The sequence below is a fragment of the Saccopteryx bilineata genome, chromosome 10 (assembly GCF_036850765.1).
Source record: "Saccopteryx bilineata isolate mSacBil1 chromosome 10, mSacBil1_pri_phased_curated, whole genome shotgun sequence".
NCBI lineage: Eukaryota > Metazoa > Chordata > Mammalia > Chiroptera > Emballonuridae > Saccopteryx > Saccopteryx bilineata.
The window spans coordinates 57,207,594-57,231,007 of record NC_089499.1 but is presented as its reverse complement, the minus strand read 5'-3'; the positions used below and the strand labels follow the sequence as shown (position 1 = coordinate 57,231,007).

Below are 23,414 nucleotides of genomic sequence, written 5' to 3'. Positions count from 1 at the left end.
GTTTTTTTTATTTTTCTTGACATACACATTTTTGTTTTCTTCTTACAGTACACAAACAGAGGAAAATTGCCGTGGTTCAGCCTGAAAAACAGTAAGTAATATAATTGTATATTTGAACAGTTAACATTTGAAAGTTAGAATATCTATTGATATTAAAAGAAATAACTAAAAGTACGTATATCTCCTTGTATGTTATTTTCTCCGATGAAAGCACAGTCCTTTAATTCAACTTTTGATAGTTTGCATACTTTTCTTTACAATATATGCATTTTCTAAAATGGCATTATATACAGAAGGGTAAAATCTGTTCTCAAGATGTTCCACAAATTGAGTTTTCTTTCGCTTTAGAGCTGGAAGGCATTTAAACAAGAGAAGATAGAGTCTCAATACTGGGATTTGTTAAGGAAGAGCAAACAATGTAAATCATGATATTATTTGTTCACAGGGTAAAAAAACTTGAGGTAGAAGACAAGTCTAAAAGAGGCACATGAAAATAGTGCCCTTGTGTCCCATCAGGAGACCCTATATAGCATATCTTTCTACACCGCTTTTGAGAAGCTATTAGTTAGTGTTGCCTTAAAAATACAAGGGTTTCTGTGTGTATGCATGTGATTTTAAACACTGGGTTTTCAATTTTGTATTAGTTTGCTTAGGTTGCCATAACAAAATGCTACAGACAGGTTGGCTTAAGCAACAAATTTATTTTTTCACAGTTCTGCAGTCTGGGAAGTCTGAGATCAAGGTACCAGCTTGATTTGGTTCCTGGTCAGGGCTCTCTTCCTAGCTTGCAAACTGCTGTCTCCTCACTGTGTCCTCACAAGGTGAGGATGGAAAGAAAAGATATTTCTCTCTTTTCTAGGCCACCAATTCTACTGGTTTAGAGCCTGGCTTTTTTTTTTTTTTCTTTTTTTTTACCTCCTAAAAGCCCTATCTCTAATACAGTCACACTGGGGATTAGGGCTTCAACATGGATTTTAAGGAGACACAATTTAGTTATAGCAAATTCTGCATAATTTATAGCTGCTTCTGTGGTTATGTGAGTAATAAAACTTTGACAATAGAAGTAGAGGGAAAGGACACAGATTTTTTTCTCCTAGCTAACTGAGATAGCCAGTGACAAAACTCTGCCTTTGGGTTTTTCCTTGACATGTTTGTCAAGACTGATGCAACATTTTAGTCAGGAAGTATTGTAAAAGGATAAATTTCCCTTTTTCAGTGATTGCTGCAAATACAGTAATTCTCTCTTTTTAATAATATAGTTTGTTTTTAAATTTGAGACTGATGAAAGAAAACAGACCCTATATTAAAAATGTTTCTGTTCTTTGACAGTTAAGAAAACTGAATAGCCTCCTTGTGTTTTCAGAATCCCAAAAGGAATTCTATAATTGTTGCTCACATAAATGAAAGAAAGTTTGTCTGAACATGCAGTATCACATGGCTGTCAACTATTGGCTCCTTAGACTGTGTGCATAGTTTTAAAAACAACCACTTTTTAAAAAGTATGATCGAGGAAACACCTTTTTTTTTTAATGGATTTTGCCGTCTGCCACATTTACTTTCTTAGATTTGAAGGAAACTAACCTTCATACTTTATTGACTTTAAGGATTATCTTACTATTTTGTTATGTTTTCTTGATTCAGGATACCATCCTCGAGGACTGTCCATGAGGGCCTGAAGAACCAGGAGCTGAACTCCACGGACTCAGGTATAAGTACATGCAATCTTAGGGGAAAGAGAACTGTTACTTTTTTTAATGGACTATATCTAAAAGTAAACAATACATTTGATTTATAGGATATAGCTTCTTAGAAGGGTCTCTTAATTGTGATTTTAAAGAGATACAATTATCTAAGATATACTTCTTAATAATGACCTTTAGACTGATACCTCTGTCCATTTATAATAATTGTAGCTCTTCTTTACTTATCACTTATTGAGTGCCGAGGACTCTAGAGGTCGATATTATTATCCCTGAGTTTATAGAAAGGAACTGAAGTCCAGGCAGTGCTCTTTCTTAATCAGGGTGGGTGAGACGTGGTTGTTCTTCTTTGGATATCAGTCCTTTTTTTGATATGCACAGTTTGTATATATATTTCTTGATTAAAAATATAAAGCACTGGAAAAACAGATTTTCCCAGAGGCAATGCCTTATAAATGAGACTGGGATATTTTCAGGAGGCCCAAATCTTTTGTCGAGAGGTCTCTCCTTGTAACTGTTTGACTCCTCCTTTGCTGGTTGTATTACATTTAGCATCTTGGTTGTGTGTGTTCTAGCACAGGTTTGACATTTGGATGGGTATTTAGTAAATGCCTAGAAAAGAAAAGAAACCAAAGGTTGGAGAAATCATGCAGCTTATAAGTAGAAGTGTCAGAAATCTTTCTCAGTTTCAAAACCTGCATTTTTTTTCTCTCATCTATCCTCTGCCTTTCCATTACTATATATCATTTATACATAGAGGATTGGGACTGTATAACTCCTTATTTTTTATGTGTTGCTGGTCATTCTAATGCTTAGTGAAACTACAGAATTAAGACATTAATATCTCCCACATGAACACAGCCAAGTTTGGGTTTTGTGAAAGGTCCAGTTACTTTGGAGAAAGAGCGTAAGACTGATAATTACAATGAGGTGCTCTTGGGAACAGCTCCTGGGAAGGGTGAAGGAAGCAGGACTGGGCAGAGGGAGAAATTGAGCCACAGTTCAGTGTAACAGAAGTTTCTCCCAGTCCCACAGGGCCCCTTGGTTGTGGTCTAGCCACTCAGATCTGTCCCTCGTTGAGGCAGTTATTGGAAATAGGCTGCTGCTCCCTTTGCACCTCAGCAGAATGGCTCTCTTCCACTAAGGGCAGCCCTAGGCTGAGGGAGAGCAGTTCCAGGACAGACTTACACCTGGGACCTATAAACTGCCAACATTCCCAGCAGCAGGGAACGTAAGTGCTTTAATCCTGAAAAGGGAGATCGGGGTGGTCGAGTTCAGGTGCAGAAGTGGACACCAACATGCTGACCACTGTGCTACACTGCATTCTAAGAGTGAATAATATATACTTCAGGGTCCTGTCAACAGTGGGCAGTGTAAGCATATCTCCTTTCCTTAACTTTGGGTTAACAGTATCCATCAGAAGAGCCTCTCTGCTTGATATGAAAATGAAGATGTTTTAGTGTCTGAATATTTTTACATTTAGTAGCTCAATTGCCAACTGCTATGAGGGGACTTTTAAAATATTATATTGAAGGTACAGTATTCACACAAAAAAGTAGTTGAAGAGAGGGATCTGTAGTACTTAAAGAATTTAGAGATGTGATCACAGCATACTTTCAGCCCTCTGAAAAATCCCAGAAATGGGAAGGCGCCCATATCATTGAAGGCTGCCATCATACTAGTTTAGTGGTTTTAAGGGGACAAACTGCGGTTCTAGATAGTATTCACCTTTACTCCCTGGAAACATTCCAGAATAGAGTATTGAATAGTTGGTTGTCAGAAATCATCATGGGTTCTTGAAGTCAATCTTCCATTTCCTTTATTGATAGAAGTATACGGCTGTGGAGCACTGTCATATTAATCCAGGAGTTAATCTGCACGTAATTCCAGATGTTGTCTGATTTCAGCAGAGTGATAAGCTCTATAATAGAGTTGTATTTCAAGGAGATCCAGATACGTTATGCTTCAAAATATTTAATTTTTAACTTTATGGTAGATATGCATGTCTTTCCTCCAGTAACCCAACTTTGGAAACAAATTAGAAAAGAACTCTGTTCTGAATATTTCTCTTCATTTTGCAGTTATTATTAATGGAAAATATTGCTGTCCAAAGATATACTTCAACCACCGTTGCTTCTCAGGGCCATATCTTAACAAAGGAAGAATTGCTGAGCTGCCTCAATGTGTAGGACCTGGGAACTGTGTTTTGGTCCTCAGAGAGGTAAGGTTCTGGCCAATAGCAAAAGAACTTGGAAATTTTAAAGCAGTCTCATAGACTCATTCATACAAAGATCTATCTGCATGCCATAGATTTGACAACTCCAGGTTTTATCATGAGTGATTAACTTTTCTCATGTTGAACAATGAACTGGGCACATAACTATTTCTACACCCAGGGAACGTTCACCTAAGTAGTTCTTTACATAGCACCCTCACTCTGTCAATGTAGAAAGGTCCTCTGTCAGAGATCACATGAGAACTGCAAAAATGAATATGAGAATAGTCAGCCTATGACTGAGAGGCTGTGTGGCATTAACCAGGAAACAAAGCTATGTATCTGCTGGCCTCACAGAACTTCCCAGCCAGAGTACCACACTGCAGGTACCATATGAGAGGAGTACTGAACTGCTCAGCTTTTGGGGTGGTAAGGCAGGGTCTGGGGAGGCTGGAGCTTCTGGGCCAGACTCCTCCAACTGCGCGAAGGCTCAGCCATCTATAATGTGTCCCAAACAAATACAGTTTTCTGAGTGTACCACGACAGGAAAAGGATTTGGAAGCATATACTATAGTAATTTTAAATTCATGGTGTCTTTTTCTTTCTGACCACAATGTTTTGAATATTTAAGAGGGTCTAGTTACTCTCATTTGCAACTTTGATCAGCTGTCATGTCTTCACTATTACTATTTTGTTAACATTCATTAACTTATATGACTAGAAATAATCTCATAAATGACATGCTAGGGTATAGCAAGGTTCTAATGGTCTGCTTTTCTCCTTCCCAACTCATATATCTGCTTTAAAAATGGAGCACAGGTCCTCACATTACTTATCAATGCAGCTTATAAACCTAGCCGTGTCCTTCGGGAGCTGCAGCTGGACAAAGACTCTGTGTGGCATGGATGTGGTGAAGTCCTGAAAGCCAAGTGAGTAGGCTCCTTTGCCCTTTTTGCATCTTCATCCTCAGCAGGTCACAGAATCAGTTCTTCCATGGATAACATTAGAATACTTGGTTCCTGCCCGACCAGGCGGTGGCGCAGTAGATAGAACGTCGGACTGGGATGCAGAGGACCCAGGTTCGAGACCCCGAGGTCGCCAGCTTGAGCGCAGCCTCATCTGGTTTGAGCAGAAGCTCACCAGCTTGGACCCAAGGTTGCTGGCTCGAGCAAGGGGTCACTCAGTCTGCTGTAGCCCCACGGTCAAGGCACATATGAGAAAGCAATCAGTGAACAACTAGGGTGTCGCAATGAAAAACTAATGATTGATGCTTCTCATCTCTCTCCATTTCTGTCTGTCTGTCCCTATCTATCCCTCTCTCTGACTTTCTCTGTCTCTGTTAAAAAAAAAAAAAAAAAGAATACTTGGTTCCCTGGGGCGGTGATTCTTCAACTCTTTGTGATGAAGGGCCAGGGTTTTCTTTTTTTTTTTAAGTTTTCATTCTGTCTTGGTTCAATACTTTTATAAGTTATGATAAAAATAAATTATAAGAAATATGAAATTTAAAAGGCACAAAATTTAAGCACTAGTTTTTTATAATTAGATTTAGAGGACATAAAATTACTTTTTCAAATTTTTGTGAAAGTTTATAAACATTTATTCTTGTTTTATGTCCTGATCTTGTCCTGGGCTGGTGTCAGGTCAGCACAACATTCTGAGAATCACTGCCCCAAGGTAAAGAAAGACTTAATGGAGGTCACTTTTCTTTCCGGAGTTAGTGCAGAAGTTACTATTTGAAAATCTTAACTGACAGACAGAAACCAGGAACCTTATTTTGCTAATTAAAATAACTGTTTTTAGTTGTCATAGCTTACTAGCTTATAGATTTGATTTAATACAGAATTTGTAAACTCCGTATTATTTTCAGAGTCTTCAGAATATAAAAGACAATACAATATTCTAACAAGCAGATATTAATATACTTGACTTTTCTCTGGGTAATGACTAGCCCAGTAAACTTGCATCTGATGTCTTCTAATGGCAGATACAAAGGAAAGAGTTACCGGGCCACTGTTGAGATAGTGAAAACAGCAGATCGGGTGACTGAATTCTGCCGGCAAACCTGTATTAAACTGGAGTGCTGTCCCAATCTTTTCGGTCCACGGATGGTTCTGGATAAGTGTTCTGAGAACTGCTCTGTACTTACAAAGACCAAATATAGTAAGTCATGATTTTCAAATTTGTTAACTATAGTAGTTGACCATATCTTATATCCTAGAAAGTTTTTTATTTTTCAGACAAACACATATAGCAGAGTTATACAAACTTATTCTGTGAAGGGCCAGATAATAAGCATCTTAGGCTGTGGATCATATGATCTGTTTTGTATATTTTTTTGTTTTAGTTTCACATTAAAAAAATACTTTTAAAAATCTAAAACCACTTTTAGCTTGAGAACCATACGAAACAGGCCATATGCCAGATTTTGCAAACTTTTATATCTGGCATGTATATAAATTAGCTGTTGCACCTATTAGGATATGTAAATCATTCATACAATCGGCACATATATATTATGTGTCTACTGTGTGCTGCTACTGTTCTAGCACTGGGATACAACAGTAAAGAAAAAGAATTCTATCCTCATTGAGTTTACATTTTATTGCAGGAGACAGATAAACAAATGAACAAATATAGGGAGGTAAGTACTGTGTATAAAAATGAAGCAAGATGAACAAGCAAAGTAGAGGATGAGAGAAAGGAGTCTTCCTGACAGGTAACAACCTAAAGGAAGCCAGCGCACAGACTTTGGGGTGAGAATGTTCTGAGTAGGAGGCAACAGGAGTATAGGCCTGAGGCAGGAGCATGTAAAATCTCTGTGAGGAGCGACAAAGAAGGCTTCTTTGTTGCTTCTTTGTTTGAGGGGCAGGTAGTTGCAGCCTCACTCTGAATTGTCATAGGACATCTGTTCCTTCACATTGTTTATCTTCTCTCGTGAAACTACAACAAAAAAGGAAGTCATACAGGATGAAATTTCCAATTTAGAACACTTTCAAGGCACTGTTACCCAAACACAAAGTTCTGTTTCTACCTTTTTTTCAATCATACAAGCCCTAATGTCACTTGGAAAAATTAATACAGAGGAGGATTTTACCTTTTTTTTTTTTTTTTTTTTTTAATACTTGATTGATTTTACAGAGACAGGAGAGAATGGGAGCATGGAATGGGAAGTAACAACTCACAGCGGCTTCATGTTAGTTGCTCATTGCTTGTTTGCTGTATGTGCCTTGACCAGGGAAGCCCAGGGTTTCAAACCGGCAATCCTGGCATTCCAGGCCGAAGGTCCACCCACTGCGCCACCACAGGCCAGACTGGATTTTACCTTTTTAAATGTGAAGATTGCTTTTAAACAAATTTTTATTTTTTATTGATTGATGTTAGAGAGACAGAGAGAGGAAAGGAGAAAGGGAGAGAGAGAAGCATGCATTTGTTGTTGTACTTAGTTGTGCATTCACTGGCTGCTTCCCATGTATGCTCTGACGTGGGAATCAAACCCGCAACCTTGGCATTTAGGGATGATGCTCTGACTGAACTACTGGCCAGGGCTAAAGATTGCTCTTAGAGATCTCTAATTCTCTGCGTCTTAAACTTTATCATGCATGCAAATTACCTAAGGATCTTGTTAAATGGAGGCTCTGATCCATCAGGTCTGTAGATATCTGGATTCCCAAGTATCTGCATTTCTAATAAACTTCCAGACGCCGTTGGTGCTGCTGATGCTGCCAGTCCAAGCTCAACATTTAATATGGTGAGCCTTCCAATCAGTATTTGAATGACAGATCATAGAAGAATAACTTTCTAGTTTCAATTGTTTGGGTTCTTCAAGAGCAGGGATTGTCTTAGGTTTTTATTGTGTCAGATTCAGCACTTAGTTTAGCAAATTTCCCTCCAAAATTGCAATTATTAGTAGGTAAGTAAAGTGTGTTATTCATGTAAGTGCATATATTACTATGCCACTTTGAGCATTTGGAAGATATATGAATTTTATTATGCTTTTTCCTAAATTTATTTTTCACAGTGATATAGTTGAAATTACCTTAGATATTAGCAGTCTTTATAATGTTTCCCAGTTAGTAATTTGAGTGATGTTAAATTATATCCTTTAGAATTAATTATTTTTTTGCAAAAATTCCAGTGTACAGGGGGTCCTTGGGTTACAACATAGTTCTGTTTCTACAACAGAGACGTAAACCAAATTTTGGTGTAAGCTGAAACACACCCGAGCCCAGTGGTAGTCAACCTGGTCCCTACCGCCCACTAGTGGGTGTTCCAGCTTTCATGATGGGCGGTAGCAGAGCAACCAAAGTATAAATAAAAAGATAGTTTTAACTATAGTAAGTTGTTTTATAAAGATTTATTCTGCCAAACTTAGCGAAAATCCAACAAAGTACTTGCTAAGTAATTATTATTATATACTTTAACTCTGCTTTATCAATTTTATAAAGTAAAGTTACTTCCCTACTTTATAAATCACCATTACTGTGGAGCCTGTGGGCAGTTAGAAAATTTTACTACTAACAGAGATACAAAAGTGGGCGGTAGGTATAAAAAGGTTGACTACCCCTACCCTAGCCTATGTCACTTACCTATTGTATCACAGTTGTAAAATCATAATCTAGAACAGAAAAGCACAACTAAGCCACAGAAAAAGGAAAAGGACATAAATAAACTGTACGGTACACTGTACTGTAGTTTAAAAAAAAAAAGTGTAAAAAAATTCCTTATCTTTATTCCTGTAGTTGGCTTGCACACTGGGAGGGGCATTGCAAGGCGGGAGAGAGTGACCTATTGGGAGGAGGAAGCTGGAGAGGCAGGAGAACCTGCAGAAGGTGCTGGAGACACTGGGTCAGGTGAATCAGGATTGCCTAAGGCACATGCAGGAGATGCTGGAGATGATTCTACCTGCACTACAGGTGTTTCATCTCAAGAAGCAGCTGATATAGAGGGTGCACGATCTTTTGCAGGCCTCTCTACCTTCTTAAAGAACTTTTCCAGGCTGGTTTGGAACTAGTTCACCCACATAGTCCATAAGTATGACACTAACGGTGTAGGCCGAAACACTCTCATCTCAATTTTTTAGTTTTATGGGAATGAGCATCGTAAACTCAAGACATCGTATGTTGAGACTGTTGTAACTGAGGACCCTGTATTTTGGTAATACTTTACTATATTACAAAGCTAGAATATATGTTTCAGTTTTAGAATTATCTCTATATTCTAAAATTTATATGGAAATGCAAAGATCTAAAATAGTTAAAGCAGTACTGAAAAGGAAGGATAATACCCTGTTTGACTTCAAATTTTACCATAAAGTTGTAATAAACCAAGAGCTGAGTATTGATGAAGGAATAGTCAAGTATAGTGATGGGACTGAATAGGGGTTCCAGAAATAGAACCAAACTTACACAGTTAAATGCTTTTCAACAAAGATGACAAATTTAATAGGGAAAAAATTCAACAAATGGCCCTGCTACAGTTAGATATCTAAACTGAAAAAAACAGAACAAAACTTGGTTCCTACCTCACACTAAATATGAAAAGTAATTTAAGCTATATCATAAATTTAATGTAAAAGCTAAAACTATATATATAGCTTTTAGAAAGAAAAAAGGATATCCTCAAGATCTTAGCATAGGCAAAGATTTCTTAGGAATACAATATACTAACATAAAGGAAAAAATAAGTTAAACATCATCAAAATTAAAATTTTTAAATTATTAGATATTATTTAAATATTATTTAGATATTATTTAGGTTAATTTTGTTCCTAATAACACCATTTATTTTTTTTAAAGATTTTATTTATTGATTTTACAGAGAGAAGAGAGGGTTGTGGGAATGAGAAATATCAGCTCATAGTTGCTTCACTGTAGTTCATTGCTTACTTGTTGCTTGCTGTATGTGCCTTGACCAGTTAAGCCCAGAGACTCGAACTGGCAACCTCAGCATTCCAGGTCAACATTCTAGCCACTGTGCCACCACAAGCCAGGCAATAACACCATTTATCAAAAAGATAAGATAAGCTGTATAATCTTAGAGAAAGAAATATTCTTTTTTTTTTTTTTTTTTCTTAAGCTGGAAACAGGGAGAGACAGTCAGCAGACAGACTCCCGCATGCGCCCGACCGGGATCCACCCGGCACGCCCACCAGGGGCGACGCTCTGCCCACCAGGGGGCGATGCTCTGCCCATCCTGGGCGTCGCCATGTTGCGACCAGAGCCACTCTAGCGCCTGAGGCAGAGGCCACAGAGCCATGCCCAGCGCCCGGGCCATCTTTGCTCCAATGGAGCCTTGGCTGCGGGAGGGGAAGAGAGAGACAGAGAGGAAAGCGCGGCGGAGGGGTGGAGAAGCAAATGGGCGCTTCTCCTGTGTGCCCTGGCCGGGAATCGAACCCGGGTCCTCTGCACGCTAGGCCGACGCTCTACCGCTGAGCCAACCGGCCAGGGCCAGAATATTCTTAATATAAACATATATCTAACAAAGAACTCTCCAGAATATATTTTTAAACTCCCACAACTCAATAAAAGAGAAGTTTTGCAATTAGAGAAAGATGGTAGTTGTACAATATTGTGAATTCACAAAAAAGCACTGAATTGTACAGGGTGGAGCAGAAGTAGGTTTACAGTTGTGAGTATGTGAAACATAGTTTATTCTTGTATTATTAATTAATTATTGTATTATTTTCCATACAAACAACTGTAAACCTACTTTTGCTCCACTTTATATATTTTTAAATAGGTAATTGTAGGCCCTGACTGGTTGGCTCAGCGGTAGAGTGTCAGCCCAGTGTGTGAAGTCCTGGGTTCAATTCCTGGTCCTGGCCCTGCCCTGACCCCCTCTCTCTCTCTTCCTCTCTCTGTCTCTGTCTCTCTCTTCTCCTCCTGCAGCCTTCAAGCAGAGTTGGCCTGGGGCACTGAGGCTGGCTCTGTGGCCTTGGCCACAGGCACTAAAATAGCTCAGTTGCTGAGCAATGGAGTTGCAGCCCAGACAGGCAGAGCATCACTCAATAGGGGCTTGCCTGGTGGATCACATTCGGGGGCGTGCAGAAGTCTGGCTCTACCTCCCGCCTTTCACATAATAATAATAATAATAATAATAATAATAATAATAATAAATAGCTAATTGTTATGTAACTGTTAATTTAAAAAAGAGAGAAACAGAATGTTCTGGAATTAGATAATGGTGGTAGTTGTACAACATAGTGAATATATGGAAAACCCCTGAATATGTACACTTTAAAATGATGAATTTTGTTCTGTGAATTATATCTCAATAAAAATGAAACAAGAAATGAATAAAAGATTTGAATAGACACTTCATAGAAAAATACATGCAAATGGCCAATAAGCACATGAAAACATACTCAGTATCATTAGTCATCAGGGAAATGCAAATTTCAACTACAGTGAGAAATTACTGCATATCTACTAGATAGGCTAAAATGAAAAAGACTGACAATCCCATATCCTGTCAAAGATGTAGAGCACCTACATCTCTCCTACATTGCTGGTGGAAGTGTAAAATTATAAAACTGGCAGTTTTGTTTTTTTTAAGTTAATCATATATCTATTATATGATCCAGTAATTCCATTCCTAGGTGAGTATTCAAGGAAAATGAAACCTTTCCACTAAAAGCTTTATATAAGAATGCTCATTGCAACTTGATGATAGCCACAGTCTAGAAACAGCCCAGGTGCCCATCAACAGGAGAATAGATAAACTGGTATATTCATACAATGGAATGCTATTCATCAATATGAAGGAGTGAATTACTCATACACACAACAACAAAGATGAAACTCAGAAACATGCTGCGTGAAAAAAGCCTTCCATGAAAAATAGCTACTGAGTGGTTCCGGAGGTGAGGCAAGCTAACCTACAGTGAAGGAAATCAGAATAATGGTTACTTCTAGTTAGCAGAACTGACTAGAAAAGGATCCTGGGAGCTTCCTAGGTTGATGGAGATAGATGAATTGTGTCTTGACAGGGGGAGGATTATTCCGGTTTATGCTCTGTTAGTACTAATCAGACTGTGTATTTAAGAGCTGTACAGTTAAGATTATTCCACTGTATGAAATTTAAACTTGAATCAAATACAGTGTACCTGTTTTCTGCAGTGCTAATAGAATCTCTTGTGGTTTGAGGTACACAAAAATAATGAAGCTACTTCATTTTTCTTTGTCATTCACATTTAGCACACTATTACGGAAAGAAGAAAAGTAAAAGAATTGGGAGGCCGCCTGGTGGGCATAGTAACTTAGCCTGTGCCCTGAAAAAAGCCAATAAGAGGAGAAAGAGGCGGAAAAATGTTTTTGTTCATAAGAAGAAACGCTCCTCTGCATCTGTTGATAATACCCCAGCAGGCTCTCCCCAGGTATGAGATCGGATGCGCTGTAACGTCTAGAAGAGATCACTGCTGTACAGTATAGACACAGAAAGAACACCTGCAGGTCTTTCTAATTCAGATCTCTGCCCAAGATAAGATGGTGTTGTGGCCCCAGTACTGGTTTGTCCTGGATTTCAATGAGCCTTCTCTCCTTTTCCTCTAGGGAAGTGGGGGTGAAGATGAAGATGACCCAGATGAAGGAGATGACGATTCCCTAAGCGAGGACAGTACTTCTGAGCAGCAGGACGAGCTACAGGAAGAGTCAGAAATGTCAGAAAAAAAGTCATGTTCTTCTTCTCCCACCCAAAGTGAGATATCCACATCACTGCCTCCTGACAGACAAAGGAGAAAAAGAGAGCTTCGCACTTTTTCATTTTCTGATGATGAGAATAAGCCTCCTTCACCAAAGGTACCCATTTTTAAAATACACTTTTTTCTCTCTCTCTCGAATTTCTCTCTAGAATGTAATTATTAGTCATTCCATTTTTTCAATATAGGCTTCAGTTGAATATCGTGGATGTCTTTTTTAAATGACTCCAAATTCAGTGATTTACCTGTGTTTCAAGGATTATTTGGAGATCAACTACTTAGTAGAAGGAAGGTTTCAGAGTGGCTGCTTGTTTTAAGTAAAGGAATGTTTTATGGCTGGTTTATTTGTAGCTTGTAATTTAGTTTAGGGAAAACATCCTTTTAATATTTTTTGAAATATGTATGGTTTTATAGAAATATAGTGGTTCTATAGAAATAAAGTATCTTTTTGATTCTGGTTAACCCATCTTGTTTAGTATATTTAACATATACATATCTGCATGTTATGTAATATATACACACACTAAAGAATGGTAGTTAGGTTAGTGTTTTAAAACAGGTTGCTTTTTAAATATGTATATTCTATGAACAGAAACAATAAGTGATTTCTCCTGATAACTTAGTTAATTCTTCTGTCACTGAAAAGATCATCCCATTCATTTTAGCACCTACCAGTGAGTGCATTGAAATAGACCAAGAAACAAACGGGAAATTTAAAAACTATTTTTCTCTGTCAAATTGTCCAAATGATTTCTGCTGAAACTTTGAGATAAATTTTTTCCTCATTGATATTTCTTATTATGAAAGACAAACATTTCCTGAATACCTGCTGTACATGGGCCTTTGCCATCTTTGCTAGGGAAAATGTCATAAAACCTGCCTTGAGGGGTTATGAATTTAATTAAATAAACATTTTTGGGAATATAATAGCTCTTATACTGTTTGGTTTGCTTTGTTATGGGGAACAAAGGAAATAAGGATTGAAGTTTCTGAAAGGCTTCACCTGGACAGTAACCCCTTGAAATGGAGCGTGGCAGATGTGGTGCGGTTCATCAGATCCACTGACTGCGCTCCCCTAGCAAGAATCTTCCTAGACCAGGTAACCGCCAAGACCTTGAATTCTTAGTAATGTATTTCTTTAGCAAAGGACTGTGGGTATAATAGCAGTTTATTTACAAGTCTTAGAAAAAATATTTCTAAGCAAAAGAAAAAAGTATTTAGTTCCTTTTTAGAAGTCCAGATCTGTCAAAAGTTATTTATACTACTCACAAAAATTAGGCGATATTTCAAAATGAATATGAAATGATAAAATATTCCCTAATTTTTGTGATCAGTGTATCTGACTTTCTCTGTCGAAGCAGATTAACATTGCATTCTCATTTTTTCTAAGAATTTGTTTCCATCCCTCAAATATTTAAATTGCTTAAAATTAAGTATGCCGGCAACTTCCCTGGCCTCCATCTTTCCTCGGGGCCAGGGAACCTTCCCAGGCGGGATGCGCGCTCTGTACTCAATAAAGCCTTTTGTTATTCCACACTTGGTGGCTCGAGCCCTCTTCCTTCTTTCTCGGCGGGGAAAAGTACCTTACATTTTGGTGCTGAAAACCTGGGAGGAGTAGAAGTCCGCAAGGACCGCTCCTCTTCCTCATCCCCTCCGAGAAAGAACCAGGAGAAAGAACCAGGATCTCCGACCTTCCACCCACTTCCTCGCACGGTGCGGTAAGTCCCCTGCCTCCAGCCTTCCTCTCAGTTCTTTCCTCCAAGACTTCCTGTCCGAAACCGTAGCTACGTCAGGGAAGTCTTTTCTGTCCCTCCGAGTGCGTGTGCTTGTGGAGACCTCCCCAAGCACACCCACTTTACCTTTTACGTCCGTGGCCAGACCTTGAGTTTTTAGGACGCTAATACTTAAATCTGACCACTCTGAGGACTGAGGGCGGCTGTAGGGGCACAGGAATCTCTCTCCCTAAAGAAGAAGAAACTGTTCTTCTTCTCTTCTGTGGCCAGGCCACAGAACCCACTGAATTAGCCTCCTGAAGGGACTTTCGGTGTTAACACCCTCACCAATTTAACTATCGCCAAAAAAGCTGGGAACTGATTGGAGATCTCTTACATACACGGCTTCTAATTATTCGCACACCCGTCCTTAATCTCTGTGCTGCCTGTTCTACCGCGCAGGCCTTTTTCTGGCCAGAGAAACCTCCCCTAAAACCTCCACTCCTGATCTTTCCTTCTCCACGGACTCCCAACTCTCTCTCCCTCCTGTCTGACCCCCAGGGGCGCCCCTCTCTCGGGACTTTTCTCTGGTCCCTCTGTGGACCTCTTTTGTGCTCGGGTCTCTTCCCAAAAAAAGAAAAAATAGAAAATTAAGTATGCCATGCTAAATTGCTCCCCTCTTTTCAAAAATAACAATTTGCTCGTTAAAAAAAAATAATAGCATCTGTAATGTACTAGGCTCTGAAGTCATAATTAGTTTTAAGGCAAGTTTTCTGATACAGATATCTGTGGCCTTAAATAAATATTGAAATAAATTTTGTTTTGATAATTGGGGAGATTAAAAACTGAACATCTTTGAGGAACTTATCAGGCTTTTATGAATGTTACAGGGTAAGAACATTGAAGTTTATAGTTAATATTTTTTTTTCAGATTTAGAAAGAGTCCTCTAAAAAGATGTTTCCTTTGGCACATTTATTTTTTTAAAGATTTTATTTATCAATTTTTAGAGAGAGGAGAGAGAGATGGGGAGATAGGGGGAGGAACAGAAAGCATCAACTCATAGTTGATCCCTGCATGCACCTTGACTGGGTAAGCCCAGGGATTTGAACTGGCAACTATAGCATTCCCGGTCAACAACCTATCCTCTGCAACACCACAGGTCAGGCACTTTTGGCACATTTAATTGCCAGTTACAGGGCTAGTTAGTTTACTAAATTTCTTCAGAGCAGAAACTATAGAATGGATATTTATCCTTGGTGAAACTTTGTTATTAATTCTGAAGTTTCATTACTATGGAGGACTATATGAGGTATCTAAAAGGAAATATGTGATACTCATTCAAAGGGGAAAAGTAATAAAAAGAAAGCACAGGAACTCTGCCTGACCTGTGGTATAGCGCAGTGGATAAAGCATCAACCTGGAACGCTGAAGTTGCCAGTTTGAAACCCTGGGCTTGCCGGGTCAAGGCATATATGAGAGTTGATGCTTCCTGCTCATCCCCTTTCTCGCTCTCGCTCTCTCTCTCTTCCCTGTCTCTCTAAAAATGAATAAATAAAATCTAAAAAAAAAAATTAAGAAAAGGCACAGGGACTCTGATTTTGACAAAGCCAAATTAAATGAGGCTTGTCATGATAGAGCTGTCATTCATGTGCACATTATACATAGATAATTTGTTTTCTATGCTTTAACAGGAAATAGATGGGCAGGCCCTGCTGCTCCTTACTCTTCCCACTGTTCAAGAGTGCATGGACTTAAAATTGGGCCCTGCCATCAAACTTTGCCATCACATAGAGAGGATCAAGTTTGCTTTTTATGAGCAGTTTGCCAACTGAGAAGGACATCCAAAGTGAGCTGTTTCTTTGAAGCACAAATGCAGCAAATCCTTCACCTGCTCTATGAGTGGAGCTGAAGTAGTCCTGGAGCTCTGGGCCCTGCAGGTGTCGGCTTGCTCTTTTTGCACTTTCAGGGAAGAAGGACCCACACTGAGGAAGCAAAAACTGCACAGAAGTGGCTCTCCTGCCAGTGGAAATGTGGGAGTCTCTCATTCAGCATACTGCAGTTTTTTAAAAATAAAGGTTGTGAAGGAAAGACTCATATAAGAAGAATAAGCATTTCCAGTGATGTGGCCTAAGCGAAGAATAATCGAGGCTGCTGGAAAGCACCCTTTTGGTTGTTTTCCTGTTGTTCTGTTCCTTCCCACTGTAGATTGTACTTTGTTCTTTGCTTTCTCTCTCTTAGAGAGAGAGAACACAGCTTTAAAGTCAGCACTGATTTGGGACTGTGCCTAATGCAAATCAGTGCTTCATTGTCATTGTGTTTTTGAGCTTTTTAAAATTAAAACAGTTCCTTTGGGGGATGATTATGTGGCTCTAGGGTTTTGAATGTGCAGTTACAACTTTAATCCAGTTTAAAATCTGTTTTTAGGAATTTCTTTGTTTACTACCTCTGTTGGTAATTGAGCTTGCAGCCTTATGTGAGTTCTTTTTTTTTTTTTTTTTTTTTTTTTTTGTATGATGCTACTTTTAAGATACATGAACACAAAAACTGTGGCAGAAATTGGAGGGCAAAAGTACTCTTTGCTTTCTTTAAAAGATTTGTAAGAGCACTTACACCAGTTCCTTAACTGACCTAATCTAAGAACTACACTCTCATTGTTTCCATCTTGACCCAGCTTGGACTACCTGTTTTAAGAAGTATTTCAAAGATTGTTGTTATTTCAGTTTAATTGCTCTTTCCCAAATTAGTTTTCAGAGAAACTTCAGTAGCTTTTGTGCTTACTTTTCTTCACAGTTGTTTGTTTCATCTCCAGAGTCCTTACTTTGGGTTAAAATCAGTAGGTATGTCTTGGACCCACCATTAAGTTAATTTCCCCTTGTTTCTCCACATGTCCAGGCAGATAGTATAGAGGCACAACAGAGAAAATGGATTTGGGGGAGTTATACAGAGCATGGGGTTTCTGTAACTGTTTCCTCGGTAGCTAGATAAAGATTGAGAGATAGTTAAGGATTCTGGAAACCTTTGCCTAGTCAGGTTTACAATTTTCTTCAGTCTGAGGATTCCCACTCAATAACTCAGTTTTCCTATAAGTGTTTCTATTGACCCAGCTTAAGCTGACATGAAACTACAGGTGATTTCCACTTATGATTGCACTGCTAGCTATTACAGAGTAATAGCATTTGCTATACTGTTCCAGCCATGAGGAAAGACACATAGATTGCTTCCTTTAAATGGTTTGCTTTGCTGCGTGTATTTTTTAAAATTATTCTACAAATTTATAATATAATCATTCCTTTTTAAGATTTTTAAATGTTTTACAACTACAAACTGGGTAAATTCTAAACAGCTATACAAATATAAGGTAATATTATTACAAATATAAGCTGATTGTGATTTTTTTTTTCCTTTTCATCCCCTTACACTCCCCCACCTGTTTTTATGGGCATTGGCAAACATCCTATAGTCTGGATCCTCTCTTTGTTATATAATTTGTGACCCACTTTAAGTCAAGCCCTCCAACCAAACCATATATTAAAACGTCAACTCTTTGTTTAAGCTACTATCAGAAAGGAAGCTTCATTTAAGTAAAAATTAATATGCTTGAACTTACTCAGAGACCCAGTTTTTAAAAATTTGATTAATTCTATGCCCACAGAAGAGAAGTTTATATAAGATGCTTGGGAACAATTAGCATTAAGCAGATAGACTTTGGAGGGGGGAGTGTAGCTTGAATAATAAAGTTTCCTGAGAGCTCAGCAGTTAAGGCACCAAGGCAAAGACGGTAGGTTTTCTGAAGATCAATGGAACAAAAAGTGTCTGGAATTGACTAACATTGTCTTATTTAGGAAAATGAGATTTATTTTCTATAAGAAGGAATTTCCACATGCAACAACAGTGAATACAGGGTGCAGCAAAAGTAGGTCTACAGTTGTTCGTATAGAAAATAATACAAAAATTTAAAAATAATAATATAAACATGAACTCTGTTTCACATACTCACAATATACATCTGTTTTTGCCCCACCCTGTATGCGATACTTACTGTCTTTTGATTATTCCAGAAACCACAGAATTTAGAACACCTCCATTCACAGGTGAAAAGCTCACAAAAGGTGAAACAAGTGGCCCTGAGCAGCCTAATCTGGATAGAGTTGGGCCCAACCAGCTTGTCTATGTATATACTGTGATTATTCAAGCTCAGCTTTTTCCTAGAGAGAGGCTGACTTAAATTGAACAAGTAAGTAGGGTTTCCCTTAGTATTTCTTGCATTCTCATACCGAGATAGAGTTTATCAGGCAACAGCATTAAAGAAGAATTATATAGCCCCAAGTTCCATTCCCAGCTATTACATAAGAGAGGATACTTATTTGGGAAGTTGGCACAGGGCACCTTTTTAGAGTATAAAGTTTAGACTCCATTTGCCTCAAAGCTGCTGGGGCTAGGCTGGACAGCACTGACAGTCTTATTCCCATGGTTCCTATGATCCAGATTATAATCCTGATCCTAGTTCACAATGTTGGGGTGAAATGTTTTTATGTTGCACATAGGTGCTGAACTTTGTTTTTTAATGGTACCAACCTCTTAAAGTTATGAGAAATTCATTGTGAAGTACTACATTTGTATGAATTTCACCCTTTAGCTGGTCCCACAGCTTTCCTGAAGTCAGAAAGTTTTCCATGATCCATTTTTGATCCTGGATTGACAAGTTTAGAGACAAAATGAACTGTCTCCCCCGATCCTTAAAGTTGGCTGACCAATATTAACCTATTACTGCTATGTGAACACATTAGGGAAAACTTTTATAGCATATGAGAGTTTGCTGTGATTTTTTTTTTTGGAGGGGGAGCTTCTGGGAGCTATTCTATTTTCCTTTTTAAACTACCTTCATCCTTCTCAGTTGAAGTGGCTAATGCAGTGAATGCATTAATGGGGGCTTTTTCCCTATCTACCTTTTTTTAGCAATGTAGGTGGCTCCCAAGCATCTACATTATAGACATGAGATCAGGGAAGGATGCTAACCAACTTCTGGAAAAGATGGGCTTCTTGGTAAACATTTATTGAATTATGATAGGAGCAAACATAGAAAACCAGTTCAGAATTTGGTCTTTATATGCCTCTTCACCTGCAAGTAAAATAATTCTCACTATGAGGGAACGGGCTTTGGACCAAAGCTTCCCAAAGACTTGAATACATTTTACTTGCTCTCCTTTAGCAATTCAGTCACTAATGTGGTACCTGAATACTGATTAAAAGCTTCAGAAGGTTTTAGGTAGCATTGGACTCAGAACCATTCCCCTCTCTGAAGCCAAAAAGCATTTCTAAGGGACATAGAGAAAGAACATCAGGGAATTGTTGACAATAGGTAAGATTTATAAAGATGGGGACATTGGAAAGCTGTCACAGGCACTTATATTTACTTGGCACCTATCACCAAAGACTTCTATATATAAGTCACCATTTACAGGTTTGATTGATACCCATAGAAGCTATGAGAGAGTTGTTAGGAGCTTAGTCTCAAAGTGGAATACACAATGGGTTTGAACTCTGGTCCTGTGTATTGGTGATGTTTTTTGTGTGTGTATGTGTAAACTCAAAAGTGTTCTGTGTTAATAGTTGGCCTTATGAAGATAAAGGAGAAGATGTCACTAACAAATGAAGTATAAATCTTGGTGGGGACTGAGCATTCCCTTTTAGAATCTCAGTGTCTTTGGTCCTGGGTCTGCCGTAAGTAACCATGTGTCATGGTTATGGTGCTGGCTCAGAAACTGTAGGACAGAGCCTCCTGCAAAACCAAAAAGGAATCAATTATGTTCATGCAATTATAATTCTATCTTGACTTTATTCACTTTACAATGTTTTGCTAGTCAATTTTGATGATTCTCACCCTTTGTGTGAGAATTTGCATACTCTGGAAATTTGAATTTATCCAAATAAGTCACCTTGGAGTTTTGGCAGAAAGTTCTAAACTCAAAGCCCAGTCCTAATGGGTCTGGATTCAAACCTGCTCACTTGGGTTTCCTCTGTGCTTGTTCCAGACCACATAGGTAGCCTTGTTTCTGAGGGCTGCCTTAGGGGCGAAGGTGGTGCGTGATAAATGCATTGGAGATTGATTTTCTTGGTTCCAGTGTTTCAGAAGTCTTAGATTTTTCACAAGAACCAACAAAACCAGGAGTGAGGGCTAGGGGAATGGAGAAGTAGTCCTAAAACTTCCTTCCCTGTATCTTTTCTGACTTAACACAACTTTTGGGTCTGTCCTGGTGCTCTGGCTTCTCAAGAGGACATTTAAAAAGCCACAGTCTTGCAAGAAAGTCTTTAACACCAGCAGCATAATGTGAACCCAAGCCATGAGAGGCAAAAAATGATACTGACTAGTGAAGCCACCATTGCTGATGGGGGTTTCTGTTCTCAGGACATGTGGAAGCTCAGTCCAGTCCTAAGAGCTTCTACATGGATTACTCAATTTAACTGCAAGCCTACCTTGGCAGAATGGCAAATAGTGTTTAAAGGATGAGGGGAGGCTTTGGGGATGAATCAGGTCACAGGTCACAAAGCAAATGATTGAGGGCAGTCACAAAGTTTAGACAAAGTTCAAACTGGACAGTTCCTTAGCTCCTTTCGCAAGTTCCTAGGGAAGTGTAGTTGGAGTGTTTCTCTTGAGATTTTAAAGCACTCATATCTTTTCCCTTTTTTTGGGGAGGGGGTATATTGAGTATTCTCTAAAGACAATCAGAGGCCTGCCAGGGCAGGACTTCTGGCGGGTTCTAGCACTGTCCTTAGGCCTCTTTCTAAAACTAATACTAACTCGTTGGAACTGATGCACTTTGTTTAATGTATGTTGTCCTTTTTTTTTTTTGAGCTGCTTGTTTAGAACAATATGAAATGCATACTGCATTATATTCTTGCTTGCTGTTTTTCTCTTAATTTTAAAAGTTATGCATTGAGGATAAAGTATACTTAAGGAGAAATGTGCACAAGAGTACCTATTTAAAAACTTCCACCAAGTTTGATAATATTTCAAGGGATTAAAAATAAGTATTTTGGATGAATATGCGTGTTTTTGTTTTTGTAAATAAAAGTGTATATAAATTTGTGGTATATTATAGCAGTTTAAAGTGGTTGTGAGAAAGTTAAAACAGGTCTTAAGCTATGTTTAATTTCATTTCACAGCAAGAGGGCTTCTTGGCCAGAGTAAATCCTTCAAAAACCTTTCCAGTGGGGCCTCAGAAAGAATCATCTCTGAATGGAGGAGGAAGTTCCAAGGAAGTTCCTTCCTACTTTAATAAAGCGAACCTTTCCAAGAATTCTTTCCCCTCTCCTGCTGTCTAATACTTTCCTCTCCAGATCTGGGTACTTTTTATTGCCATTCAGGAAAGGTAGAAAGAGCAGAATTTCCCTCAGCAACTTTGCTCCTGGCATTGGGAGACTCTGCGCCTGATCTCTGAAGACTGCTTCTTATTTCACTACCATTTGCCTTGGCACTGCAGCAACAGGCCTTAAGGATTCCTCCACATCTGGATGTGCATAGCAGTGCTTTTTCAAAAATTCACTTTTCAGCTCAGTGTGCAATTTTCCTTGAAGCAATCAAGAGTCTTTTTATGCCCAACCACAGTCTCTCCTGCTTTACATACACATGCTCTTGTTGGGTTCTCTCTGAACATGGACTGTAACTGTTGAGCCTCCGCATAGGGACCTTCTTAGACCTAAAGACAGCAATGCAAAATGCCCTTACCTATTTATTTTCACCCGATTTTCTGTATTTTCCCATGGTCAATACTTGTGGAGAGTTTTAAATTTTATAAATTAAAATTCAGTTTAATTTTAAAAGCATTTTGTTGCTTGTTCTCTGTGCTGGGTACTATATTAGATTCAAGGGTGAACAAAAACCAGTCCCTGCCCTCAGGAGGCGTCACACTCAGCTGTGAGAGAGAGCTGTACACAGCTGTCTAATTTAGCAGTCTGAAAAGGTCTAGTGGAGCAGCACACACAAGGTAATGTGGAAGTGCTGTGGGGAGAGAAGGTTGGGCAGGCCTTGAAGCATAAGTAGCAGTTTATAGAGCAGAGAAAGGGGAACAGTATTCCATGCAACAAGAATGCCACGTGTAAAGGCACAGAGGTGTGAAAAATGCATTTTAAGAGAGGGCTAGAGAATTGGTTCTAGTGAGCTGATACATTTTTGTTCTCTAATAATGAAGTTAATACTCCCAATTAACCAAGAACACTTTTGAATAGCATTAACTCTTTTGTAATTGGAATTTCTTGGTGGCTATATTTTAGAGAAAATTTTCCTAGATAGGGTATTTATTGTCCCACAAATATAGCTCAGTGTTTGCTGGAATAATACCTGTGTACACTAGCGTTAACTGGATACAGCGGGAAGGTCAGGGATTCGAGAGCACCAACAATAGGTTTCCAAAGAGAAGCCAGAGGAGGCTGGGAGGATCAATGAGGGAGTGTGGACCAGAGGCCCTGGTGAATGTACAGAGCAGGTTCCAGGGAGTCAGAAAGGATTAGGTGGGAGGAAATGTACACGTGTGGAAGGAGGCATTGGAGACTGGCAAATACTAACAAGTTGACTTATGAATCATGTTCAAAATAAATAAGGCCCTGGCCGGTTGGCTCAGTGGTAGAGCATCGGCCTGGCGTGCAGGAGTCCCAGGTTTGATTCCTGGTCAGGGCACACAGGAGAAGCACCCATCTGCTTTTCCACCCCTCCCCCTCTCCTTCCTCTCTGTCTCTCTCTTCCCCTCCCACAGCCAAGGCTCCATTGGAGCGAAGTTGGCCCGGGCGCTGAGGATGGCTCCATGGCCTCTGCCTCAGGCGCTAGAATAGCTCTGGTTGCAACAGAGCAACGCCCCAGATGGGCAGAGCATCACCCCCTGGTGGGCCTGCCAGGTGGATCCCGGTCAGGCGCATGCGGGAGTCTGTCTGACTACTTCCCCTTTTCCAACTTCAGAAGAAAAAAAAAAAGATAGGAATTTATTCCTGTTTTTAGTATAAACCTTGTATATTTCTAAGTAAAGGCGATTAGATTGATATGACCATTTAAATTATATTTAGAAAAGAAAAATAATTCGACTAGTAAGATAAAATAAGC

General features: G+C 39.0%; 1 protein-coding gene across 5 annotated transcripts in view; it reads left to right on the top strand.

The window, feature by feature from the left end:
- Positions 1 to 22,096, top strand: part of SFMBT1 (Scm like with four mbt domains 1) — a 199,188-nt gene extending 177,092 nt beyond the window's left edge. For all 5 annotated transcript variants that reach the window (XM_066244497.1, XM_066244501.1, XM_066244499.1 and 2 more), the window contains 9 exons: positions 49 to 91; positions 1,642 to 1,706; positions 3,782 to 3,921; positions 4,735 to 4,844; positions 5,900 to 6,075; positions 12,111 to 12,289; positions 12,465 to 12,710; positions 13,581 to 13,709; positions 16,015 to 22,096. In XM_066244497.1, the coding sequence (XP_066100594.1) occupies positions 49 to 91; positions 1,642 to 1,706; positions 3,782 to 3,921; positions 4,735 to 4,844; positions 5,900 to 6,075; positions 12,111 to 12,289; positions 12,465 to 12,710; positions 13,581 to 13,709; positions 16,015 to 16,155 (1,229 nt within the window). In that variant the 3' untranslated portion in view covers positions 16,156 to 22,096. The remainder of the gene's footprint in view (positions 1 to 48; positions 92 to 1,641; positions 1,707 to 3,781; positions 3,922 to 4,734; positions 4,845 to 5,899; positions 6,076 to 12,110; positions 12,290 to 12,464; positions 12,711 to 13,580; positions 13,710 to 16,014) is intronic.
- The last annotated feature ends 1,318 nt before the right edge of the window (positions 22,097 to 23,414 follow it).